The sequence below is a fragment of the Dermacentor silvarum genome, chromosome 8, assembly GCF_013339745.2.
Source record: "Dermacentor silvarum isolate Dsil-2018 chromosome 8, BIME_Dsil_1.4, whole genome shotgun sequence".
In the NCBI taxonomy this organism is placed as follows: domain Eukaryota; kingdom Metazoa; phylum Arthropoda; class Arachnida; order Ixodida; family Ixodidae; genus Dermacentor; species Dermacentor silvarum.
This window is the reverse complement of record NC_051161.1, coordinates 18,961,942-18,974,207: the sequence shown is the minus strand read 5'-3', so window position 1 is coordinate 18,974,207 and position 12,266 is coordinate 18,961,942. Positions and strand designations below refer to the sequence as shown.

At 43.2% G+C, this 12,266-nt stretch overlaps 1 protein-coding gene across 1 annotated transcript in view; it reads left to right on the top strand.

Moving 5' to 3' along the window:
• Window positions 1-12,266, top strand: part of LOC119460742 (lens fiber major intrinsic protein-like) — a 58,450-nt gene that overhangs the window by 29,151 nt on the left and 17,033 nt on the right. The window contains exon 4 of the mRNA XM_037721815.2: window positions 36-116. Within this exon, the coding sequence (XP_037577743.1) occupies window positions 36-116 (81 nt within the window). The remainder of the gene's footprint in view (window positions 1-35; window positions 117-12,266) is intronic.

Genomic DNA, 12,266 nt, shown 5'->3' with positions numbered 1-12,266 from the left:
TATCAATGAGCGATCCTCTTCTTCGCTGCTTTTAGCTACCGGCTTCAGGAGCTTCACTGAACCCTGCTCGTTCTCTCGGTCCTGCATTTGTCATGAACAAATGGAAAAACCATTGGGTGAGTAGATTTTGCTTACCTTACACAACTACCTAACACATCAGACTGCATGCGTTTTACCTGTGTACCACTGTTAAATTTAAGTTAAGTCAAAGTTAAGTTAAGTTAATGTTAAGTTAACGCCCGTGTATCAGCCACAAAACTGAAAAGCTCCAATGACGAAAGGCCAACAGCTACTCTTCAGACATGCCCACTTGCTGTGCTTAAACAGTTCTTAAAGATCACTGTTATTGTCGATAAATACTAGGATAAGAAGTCAATGTGCATTACTGCCCGAGAAAATTACATTTCATGTGTATGCAATGCAAATATGCATGACATTCTGTACATTTATTTATCTTGTGACATTTTCGGTATTTGAAGTGTATTATAATGTTTGTGAACAAGAATAAGGAAAACCGAGGGGAGTCAGTTTTTGTTTGTTACAACCACACTGAATCCGCATGTCCATTGTCTTCATTATAACATTTGTGACATTTCAATCAGTATTTCCCTGTTGTGATATTTCGTGCTTTGAAGACTTTTGGTAATGACATTTTATATCGTATTTATCTTGCATTGTCATGTCGTGCGACTTGTGATATATTTCCATGTTTCTCGTATGAAAAGTAGTAGCCGGCACCATTTTTTGGCGCCAATTAACATATAATTTATTCATGTAAATAAAAATTTGGCATCCACAATTCCAGTTGGGCGCTACGCAATGCAAATCGTTGTTCGGTAGTATAGAAGGACACTTACGAATCATGGTAATTTTCTGGAGCGAGACGTACACAGCCGGTTCTGAAGATTAATTGTTTAGGTGGCATTACATTGTTAGAGATAATGACAATGTACAATTTTACAACTTTCACATTTTTTAGTGTATGTACATATATACATATTTACATATGTATATATACATATATACATATTTACATCACTTGACATAATCACTCAAACGTCCATTGGTTCACTGATTGTGGTTTTGGCCGTGTCTTCACTGGTGAAATCACTGGTGATTTCACTGGTGATTTCACTGGTGATTTCACTGGTGATTTCACTGGTGGATTCACTGGTGGATTCACCAGTTAGGGCGGAGCAAACCCCAATGTGCATCATTGCTGACGGCAATGCGCACTTGGACAACCCAAGTGCGCTATGCCTAGACTCCGAGAGCGGGTGTGTCAAGAGATTAGTGATTGCCCATTCTTTCATTTGGGCTCTACCGGGTCTGAAGGTCAAATCGAGCGCTGCCTGGGCGTTCGATAACAGCTGCGCGCTCCAATTGCAGTTCTAGGCCACTGTTTGAGACGCTGTGTTAGACGGCACTGCCTTCGGGATTGACCCACGAAAGCAGTCAGATACCCGACAGGAAAAAAGCGGTACACCCAACGGGAATGATTCGCATTAAAAGAAAGATTATGTAACTAGGTGCGACAACAAAATCACACGAGCACGCCGGAAGCACAGCCAGGGAACTAAGGTTAGTAATTAACTCTGAAGTTATCAGTTAACTCCCTCAAAAGTCACCAATGAATCGAGAGTCATGTTTAAAAAAAAAAAGTGGGGGGGCAACAACGACTGAGCTATACGGTAGTGGAGAGCTCCGAGTTTAGTTTTACTCCTCAAGTTCCTCAACATAACCCCCAATGCAAGTAAGCCCGCGTTTTAGCTTTCCTTCAGCATCGCACTGTTGCCACCACGACATGGACTCGAACCCACGACGTCGTATACTCAGCATTGCTGCGGCACAGAAAGCGAGCCACCTCCTCGGGTCTTTCGCAAGCCGGCTAAGCTACGCGAAGTCCGGCCGGCGAGAGGCGATCGATACCAATAAGAAGGACAGGGACTGCTTTGTTTTTAGAGACAACAGCAGAAGACACTCCCGGAAAAGACCGTAACGAGTAGCAGCGAGATTAGAACTTCACGCTTGCTCTTACTCTGCCTCCGATTGGTGTGATGTTCTTTTTTTTCTGTGTTTTCTTTTCGCGCCCGTAAGAACACAAGTAACTGCGTGGGCAGTTGAACGAGCACAAAAAAAACCAGATGGCGCCACCAGTTTCTTAATACAGTTTCCTCGCGCACTTTTTGTCATTTCTTTTTCTCGTTCTGTTTGTTTGTCTCATTGCGATGCTGTCAGTATTTCTTGGTTTGCCTTTGTCCCCGAACTAACTTCAAGGAGGCGTTTACGCGTCTTAATTTTTTTTTTTTTTACTTCTTCAGCTGCTTACAGCTGGCAAAAACAAAAACGAAGCTGCATTTGAAGCAGATAAATGTTTACTTAGGGTTTGCCGCTTTGTCTCCTGCGTTCTTTGGCAGCTTATCGTCAGCTGTTCACTTAAAATAACTAAAATAACATAAAATTAAATAACATAAATTAAAATAACATAAAATGTGCCAAAATCCCAGAAGTGTACAACAAATATGCTTCTATATTTGTTGCGGTTATAGTTAAAATTTTCAAAAATAGAACGCCGCTGCTTTTCACGTAATAATAGCGGTAAAAATATTGTAAGATAATAAAATAGCTGCTGCTACACAATGCTGCTACATAGGGCGGGGCAACGAGAAGCAGTATTGCAGACGACCATGGGAGCCGGAGCAAGTGCCGAAATTCCGCCACGCTCTGCTCCCACGTGACACGTTGTGACACATACTCCTCCCGGGAAACAAAACCGAAGTTGCTACTTTAGTATAGCAGCTACTTTAGTATAATTTACTTAGGGCGCTCCTAGGCCTGCCAACTAGTACTTTTGGTTAGGGTTTCGAGATCGAAGATCTGCGCTGAAAAAGCAAAACGCGAGAAATTGAAAATGTCATGTCATACACTGCATATACTAGGGTACTGCTATAACACCATGCTTGAGACAGCTCACGAGACTGGACTACTAAAGCATAGAGAAACATATAGGTAAAGAGCGGACACTCCCGTAGGGCCCTGCGGCCGAGCTATACTGCACTGTCGCCAGCGCCCCGAGCGGCTGGTCACACCGCTAATTTTGTCTTCCGAGATTTTGGACGCGTGCTTTAGCTCTGTTTTGGTTTCGGGTTTGATATCAATGCTTTCGATTATGGTTTACCTTTGGCTAATAAAATGATGAACTACGTCGTCTATAGTGGAGCGCAAGAGCTTTAATATTTCATTTTTAAGCATACCGTAGACACAGACGTAATAAGCTCGCGGATCGCAATTTTTTTTTTAACTGGACAAACGCTGGGGTTGTCAAAGTCAAACGCCGGTGGTGGACGCAGCTGGGCCATGCCCTGTAGAGACGCAGCGGCCGACGAAGCAGCGAGCGTTCCGGTAGAGCCTGTACCGGTAGCCATGGCGAAGGAAGGTTGACTTCCTCGACGGAGATAAACCGCCACGCTTCTCGAAGAAGCAAGGCTGAATTAGCTCGTGCATATTGGAAAAATGATGTGATCAGAGCTATTTTGATTGGATTTTTTTGCCATTCTTGAGCCGCTTTTCTCAGTTGCACACAATATTAAGCAGTGGTCCCATACAAAAGTTTATTTTTTCTTGTTTACATTGGGAATTGCACGGAAAAAATACTGGATCACACACTTGATAAAGACAAACACACAGCCCAAAAACACAAACCACAACAAGAATGCTTTAGCCATTACAGGCGACGCGTCAAGTAAAACTGGCTCTTGCGAACCGGCCGGGCGCATGCATTATGCATATACAGTGAGGTAAACCGCCTTCATAAAACGCTCGAGCCGCGCCATATAAAACGGATGTGTGATGATACGGGTGAGCCACACTTAACAAATTCTGTGCTTTACACCGAATGTGCTGCAAGTGACTTTTGGAAAATTGCGCATTGGAAGTAATGCACATGCTCTTTCGCAAAAGACGGGTGCAAAAACAAACGGGTGGCTGCACAGTAAACGGAAACGACGGCTCATATTCTATGCTACCAGTGCAAAATATGCCCAACCAGCATAACAAACGCCTTGCTAACAATGTTCTTAACGCAAGAAACAGCAAAATTATTTCCGCATACACAAGGAAACACCTTACCGCAAAAGCAAGGCGACGTGTTGAAGTGCGCGGTGTGGTGGGCGTAACCAGCAGCGCATGACTGGCGCAGCGTCAAAGTCTCTATGGAAACGGGGCGCGTGGACGTAACCCAGTGGACGTATGATAAGCTGTCTATCTTTGAGGGGAAGGGGAAGCAGATATCGCTACGCCATCTGGCGGGTGGTCAGACCCTTACTTGCTCGGCCGCGAAACGGCTCGAGTGTCCGGGCTTTACGAAAGTATGACTAAAGCGTGTGACGTCAGCAGCTACCTCAACAAATTTCCGCGCGACAGCAAATTGTCTCCAACCAGGCTCGTTCACACCGATCGCTTTTCTTGCCTCTAACATAAAAATATACAGAAATGTATTCTGCATGCTCCCGAGAAACTGAAACAAGTTTTGGGATGCGGTGCCTTTTCATCGCGTGAACGCAAGAACAGAATCACAAGTGAAAGAAAAAGAAAACCGCGGTAGCATTTTACTTTCAGTGCGGACGGTCAATCGCAGACAAAAAGAAGCGCAAAGTAAAACAGCGAGCCGTTGATACGCGGTTTTATGAGCCTTTCATGAGTGAAACTTTTTGCCCACCTGAAATGTGACATCGTTAGGGTTGCCGGCTTCTCCATGGACAGCTCCATGATTCTTCCTGACGCACGCCCTCCAAAAGATAGACTGCCCGATTGAAAGTGTCCCGGTGGTAATGCCCGCAAGAGCGTCTATCACGTTTTTACGCCTAGTTGTACTGTTGTTAGTCTTCATTTTGTTCCTTAATTTACTTTATTCACTGAACAAAAAGAATTTGCACAACGACGCGTAGAGAATTGTTCACACTCTAAACTTTTGCTCAAAAGTACTGTCATTTAGCCCCACGCCTTACCGCCAACCCACTCAATGTTATGTTCTTTTAAGCCACCAGAGTATATATAGCCAGAGAAAAGTTGCTACTTTCTTTTCTTTTTTTATATCAATGATAGCTTTCCCGAATATAAAAAAAAGAATAAGAAGACACGGTTGGTGCAGCCCCTCCCCCCCCCCCCCTTTTTTTTTTTTTTTTGAGGATAGAACAAAACCCTACTTGTGTATTTGGCTTTCTTTTTTCCCAGTGCTTCATAAAGATGGATCAGCTGTCAACAGAAACACCATGTTCATGCAGGAACACGAGCTCAAACGCCAGATTCAGCGTGCATCTCTGAAATTTCCTTTTTTAGCGCTACGAGTATTCATCGTAGTGTGTGCACTGTTATCAGTGAATACCGAACGCTTCTTTCTCCCGCCTTCCCAACCTCTCGAGCACATCGTTTCTTTTTTTGGTTTTTTTTTTTGTTTTTGTTTTTTCGAAACATAAGTATAGGGGTTCGCATCATACGATCACGACTTGCGACTCGTGCGATATTTCATACGTGTAGCAATCTCTGTACCATACGTTTACGATCACAAGCAAGCAAAATATAAAAAATAAAGGGTAACAGTCGATACAATAAAATAGTTTTTGCCACTTCGCTCTAACCCACCACGATGTCTTAATGGCTACGGTACGGTGTTCTGCTGCTCAGCGCGAGGTGGCTGGTTCGATACCCCGCCATGGCGGCAGCATTTCAATGGGCACGAAGCGCAAGAACGCTCGTATACATAGATTTAGGTGAACCTAAAAGAACCCCGGGTGGTCAAAACTAATCTGTGTTCCCCCCTACTCCCCCCCCCCCCCCCTCCACGGCGTGCCTTATGACCCACCGTGGACGTTCAACACGTTAAACCCCATGATTGAATTTTAATTGAGTTCCTGCGTCCCCAAGTCGGTCTCGCCTTAATGGATGAAAAAATATACAAATTTAGCACGTTACGTGCGTTCCTCGTGACAATAACAACAGCAATGACCACAGGCAGGACCGCCAAAAAGAAAATTCGAAGCTCGGTAAACAAGTTACATCACCATTTATACAAGTCTTCGTGAACGTGGAATTTTCCAAGTCTGTAAGGCAACAGTGCGCTCGTTTCATTTGGCGAGGAACGACTGAACTATGCGCCTTGAACAAACGAGACCAGACAAAATATATCTGTATAGAGACAGGAAGCGAACGCAAGGCAGCCAGATGGATCAGCTGATGTTCGCGCAGGAACACGAGCTCACATTTTGGCTAGTTCTGGATCGTCTCTGGCTAATGTCTCCTTTTTTCCGACAGCCCTATATGTGTCGCCCGTGCCAGGCAAACGTGGCACTCGAATAGTGTCGTTTTTGCTTTATCGTCGTTTATTGGTTAACTTACGCAGACACCAGCTCTTACTGTCCCAGAATGAAACGATCGACACACTCACAACCACAAAACAAATGCCGTTCGAAGTTAAGCAAAAATGGACAGTGGGCTAGTTGATTGAATATGCCTAAATTTGGGTGCGCATTAACAACGAAACGGCCAGACTTGAGCAGCTACACAAACACAAAGTTGCATGCGGCATTTTCGCACAACATATTTGAACACGTCTCGACTGCTCAATTGATATTGTCGCCACGATTATTGTCCAAGAAATTGCAGCAATACATTCGAGCACGTTATACGTTCAACAGCGAGGTCACGCAATCTTGGTGGGCTTGCCGTAGAAAGATAAGGCACTTTTGAACGATGTTGCATTTTAGTGCCAAAGTATGCACAATTACCCAGGAATATGGACTCGTTTCCTTATACGATGACATTGTTATTTCAATCAATACATTCCACGAAGCGCCTTATCGATTTCATAACAGCTCAGTCGGAGGCGTGATGACTGACCCGAAAACGACATTGTGTCGCCGGCCCTTTACTGTATACGCGTACGCTGAAACGACAATGACATTTAACTTGACACACTAATGTTGCTCCGTTTTCTGCGATTGTGCTGCGCTTATTCGGCGTTCGTTCTCAGCGCAGTTGGAACAAATCACAACATGGAAAAACAGCAGCACGCTAAGATTGTGCCCGGTGCTCCACAATGGAGGACGATCACTGCGGTCTACTTCACGAAGGGAGAATTGCATGGATCCGCAAATGTGGCAACCGAATCGAAGGCGTTCGCGATAACCACAGCGGCGGCAAAACAACAGAGTATCGAGTCGTGTTCTTCCTGCCCATACTGACCCTGCGTTGATGACCGTCGATTCCGCGTCACCGCTGCAAGTCGTTAACCCTTGTCGACAACAATTGCTGTCGCGTTCGAGTCGCACGAGAGAAGAGAGTAAAAAAAAAAGAAAAAAAAGCGTGTTGTGTTATTTTTTCGCGTGCGTCGCTAGGTTGTCTCGATTCTCGATAATGACTGGTGAGCGCTCCTTGCTAGCATACAGTCGACAATGACCAGCCCCTGAGAGCACAGTTAATGTATCCAGGTGTGCTTGGGTATTTATTTGCTTTAGCGTTATCATAGCAGAGAGTAAAAATAGTAACGAAAGTACGTTTGCTTGAAGTCTGCCAATAAGTTGAAGTAATAACGAAGCCAGCCAAGTGTACAGCTGCTAGAAACAATTCTCACATGAAAACACAATCCAAGTCAGAGAACAGGAGTTGAAACGCGTACGAAACTGGTCGCTCTTATTAGAATAAGGTATACTAGCCTTAAAATAATAATAACAATAACAATAATAATAATAACAATAATAATAGCGATAATTCCTGATTTCTTTTGTTAGACTGTGGGGCGTCGAACGATTTAGAATTTTATGCCCCTTAGCATCGTAATCAACCTATACATACAGACGCCCAATCTAACAGACGCGCTCGCACCGGCGATCGCAGAAAACCCGAGAAGACGAAGCGTTAACGTCTTGGCACAAAATATGTTTCACAAGCGGCCTCCTAAATGACCGTACGCATCCTTAAAGTCCGCACAGTGTACGCGTGTTATCGCCTAGCAAAGTAAAGAGGACGCGGCTGCTCATCGTTTTCTTTAGCGCTGAATAGAGACAGGCATACCTGATACTCAGACCAACCTGCAGGTAACATCTGTTTCAATTCCTTCACAATAGAGCGCGCTCTAATTTCCTATTTACCTCGTACCACTTCATTCTTCGCCAATCCTCCAAAATGGTATACGTGACGCGAAAGGACTACTACTGCACCGCCGGGACAAATGCGCACATAACTTAGAACGCCACGTTATTTTAATGCGTGATCGTAGTAGTAACTATACGAGAAGGAGATGAGCATCAGAGATGGAAAGAGCATCAAATACAACAAAAATAAAAAGTCATCCTCAACCCGACTGCCTAAGTACAAAGTTTGTTTACAAGAACTGAACTTTGGGCGAGATTGTACATGCTTCCCTTAAAGTGCAAAAAAAAAATAATAATAAAGCGCGAGGACACAAGAAGGAAGACCAGATAGGACGAGCGCTACTTCAAACCAAAGTTTATTCTTGGCAAAACACGCCTATTTATCAGTCGACACATATTAAAAGCAAAGTACATCATCGGAGTGCGCTTGCGTAATGGTGTACTTTTCTTTTGATCTGTGTTGACTGATAAATAGGCGTGTTTTGCCGAGAATAAACTTTGGTTTGAAGTATAGCTCGTCCCGTCTGGTCTTCCTTCTTGTGTCCTCGGGCTTTTTTTTTTTTTTTGCACTTTAAGGGAAGTATTAAAGTTTTTTGTTTTTTTTTCAGAAAGACGATTACAGGGAACGTTTATATAAAGCTTCATTGACCAGTGCCATGCCTATGAACATTTATGAACGTGTCGTGACCTTGCAGACGGGAAAAGAGGAGCACCCAACAAAGGAGCTGCTGCTCGTTTCGAGGATGTCTGATATAAATAACTGAAAGCCAGGGGTTCCAGTGGCTCCTTTTCGTGACAATGGAGCGAAACAATTCGATTACTGATGAGCAAGCCTCGACAACGAGTACAAAGGAGACTCGGCCCATAATTGCAGGGCCCTTCAGCCCGACCACCGATTCTATTATTACGAAAATCCAGCTTCTTGTTCTGGCTCCGTTTTTCTCTTTGCGCCGTTAACAAAGCGCGTCTTTATACGTACACCCAGATAGACAGCGTTTCGTCACGCAGTCATCGTTTTCTTTTTTTTTTTCTTTTTTACTTCTTTGGAAGCGCAAAAAAAAAAGGTCCCTTGCTTCTATTTTTCTTCTTCGATCTTGGTGGTGTATGTGTTTTTTTTAACGCTTATTATACTTATTAAAGAACGAAACCTGTGTTGCTAATGTCTGCTTGATTGACAAAGGTGAAAAAAAGGGCGTGCCTGATCGTTCTACGTCCTTCTTTTCGTTCCGATTGTCTCGAGCGTCTTATAGAAGCACCGTAGCGAATGTTTTCGATTCCTGCTTTCCGTATTCAAAGACAAAGCTACTGTAGCATTTTATGAAAGGCTATGAAGCGTATCGCAACAATTCTACTACACGTTACTCGCAGACGTACCTGCAGAAATAGCGTGCCCTTTTAATGCGATAGCATTATAGGCCGACCTCACAGACATTGTAGGTATCCGTCTGGCGAAAAATGTGAGCCGATCCCGAAGGTAGTGCCGTCTAACACGGCGTCTCGAAGCGTTAGCTGTCACGAGGGAAGATTGCGAAAAACTGGCAGGTGACACACACAGGTAACTAAGTGTGTTGAGCGTACGCGAGCGCGTCGCAGTGTGCAAGAAATCGCAAGTTCATAGGAGGTATAGAAACGTCACTTCGACTAATGTACCTGGGCAAAGACGCACGCAGCTGTCCAGACGTCAGAAGAAGTGGGCCGATCCTGGAGCTAGTAAACGGGGCCACTGTCACGCTAAGCTTGGCCCAGTAACTGCCATGAAGCAAAATGTGGTGCAGAAGATGAACAGTTTTAGAACTTTTAAATAACCGCATCACGAAATCATCGCTTCACTTAGATTCCAGCATCTGTGTTGGATCTGACGTCACTGTGCCTATATAAAGATATATGGCTCTAAAACTTTGAGCATGCTATCGCATACTTTGACAATTAGCGGCATCTAAATTCTGCTCGAATTTTTTTCTCTTGGTTACAAAGGTAACTAAAAAAGAAAAGACAAACTTGAATCGTCAATTATTTGGAATTAGTGAATCGGATATCTTTGTCAACTAACCAACGGAAAGAAACATCTTAGTGTGGTCGAACAACTACGAATAATTCATCACTGAGGATGTTCTTCGTTACACAAAACATAGCGTCAAAAATAAATGCAGCCCTTCCTTGAACTGTGCCCCCGAAGTAGTATGATCTAGATTGGCCTCAACTTATTTTGCTCCGCAGCATACAAATTTAACAGCGTTATTCTCTATTGTTTCTTTGCTACACTATTTTAAATGTAGAACGACTTGTGTCTACTGGTGTGCGTGTGCGTGTGTGTGTGTGTGTTAATTATATAGTAACTTTCGCTAGCGCAGAACTCAGTGGCCGGAATTCCACCTATGACTGCGTCGCTTGTTATTGAGTGCCGTTGGGACAACATTAAGCGGACTGATGCATATCACTCGCATAAGCGTGCACAATTTCGCAGGCTCGTCTTTACGGAAGAATTTCTATACATGCGCCCCACATATCATATGGTAAACCAGCCGGATAGGCACGACATACAGCGAACAAAACTTAGGAGATCTGTCTGACGTATTCATTTGTAAAAATTAGTGGAGACTTCCGTCGTATATTTGGACAACTTTTTTTTTTCACGAGGACTGTTCATTTGATGGCCACGACGTACACATTTTCTTATCGTAAAATAGCTCCTTATAATCTCAAATGCGGAGAAAGCAACCTTAAATTCAGGTGCTTATACAGTTGTCGCATTGCCGCTTTCACTTGCGATGGATTCATTCATTCATTTTCATTCATTAATTTTTATTTATTTATTTATTTATTTATTTATTTATTTATTTATTTATTTATTTATTTATTTATTTATTTATTTATTTATTTATTTATTTATTTATTTATTTATTTATTTATTTATTTATTTAGTAAATGCTGAAAACTCATGTCACCAGCTCCTTCACAACTAACTGGCTTGCAGAGAAACAGAAACCACATGACCCATACCACAAGGAAACTTGGCCATTTTCCTGGCATAACGTGAACCACAGTCTCCTTTTTCCAATTACTTGTCTGAAGATAAGTCGGATTTATCTCTAGAAGTTCTTAAAAGATACATCGGGAATATTACCTGTAACTTTATACGTACACGACCGACATACCTAGCTTGTTTTCCTCAAGTGGAAGTTAGACAGGCACGAGAAATGCTCTTTGCCACAAAACCGCTTCACTTCAAACCCCACACCACAACCTGCGCACACTGGTAAAGAAAGTACAGCACAGGTGAAACTCTAAGCTAAAGCAGTGACACTAGGGAGTAGTGTTGATTTATCACGCGGGCGATTGGGCCGAGTGCGATAAGCACCCTTAATATAAGCTTCGGCACATTCGTGAAATCTTAGTGAAAGGAAACACGCACAGATATTCTTCCCTGCTGTTGACTCCGAGAGTTTAATGCACAGCTTTGCATCTTTTTTTCCATCTTTCTATTTCGTTTTTATTTAATCATACATATGACACACAAGAAAAAGAAGACAAAATAATACAAACCACCGCAAACAATAAGGATAACTTGTTATCGCGAGTAAAACACCAGCTAAGCGTTGGTCTTGGAGGCACATGTGACACACAAGATACTTCAGACAAGAAGTTAAGCATGAACCAGCGCAAACACTAAGCATAATTTGATATTAAGTAAAAAATATGTATTATACAACAGCACCGATTTACGATAAATAGATAAACACGTTTCAGAACTATGTTATGTGATAGCCAAGAATTTTGACAGAAAAAGAAAAGAAAATAACAACCATATAGCGGGTAAGATCGATGCAACCATTGTAGCATCTAGACAGACTACACCTGACGGAGCAAGGGCAATCACAGCTTTTCAAGAAGACCGACATTGCCGCAACGACCGTCTTTTTCACCCACGTGCAAGTATCAATGCTGCTGTCAGAAAGCGTCCGTGGATACCTTGCGTGCGATAGAAAAAAAAAAGAAGAAACGGTTTTTACGATCATAGCAGTCGAACCATACGGAGTTGCATTAGCGAGAGTGCGCCGTCGAGCGCACCTATACCGAGATCCTGGGTCCGGACGTCGCGCTTCCCGGCAAATGTGCGAC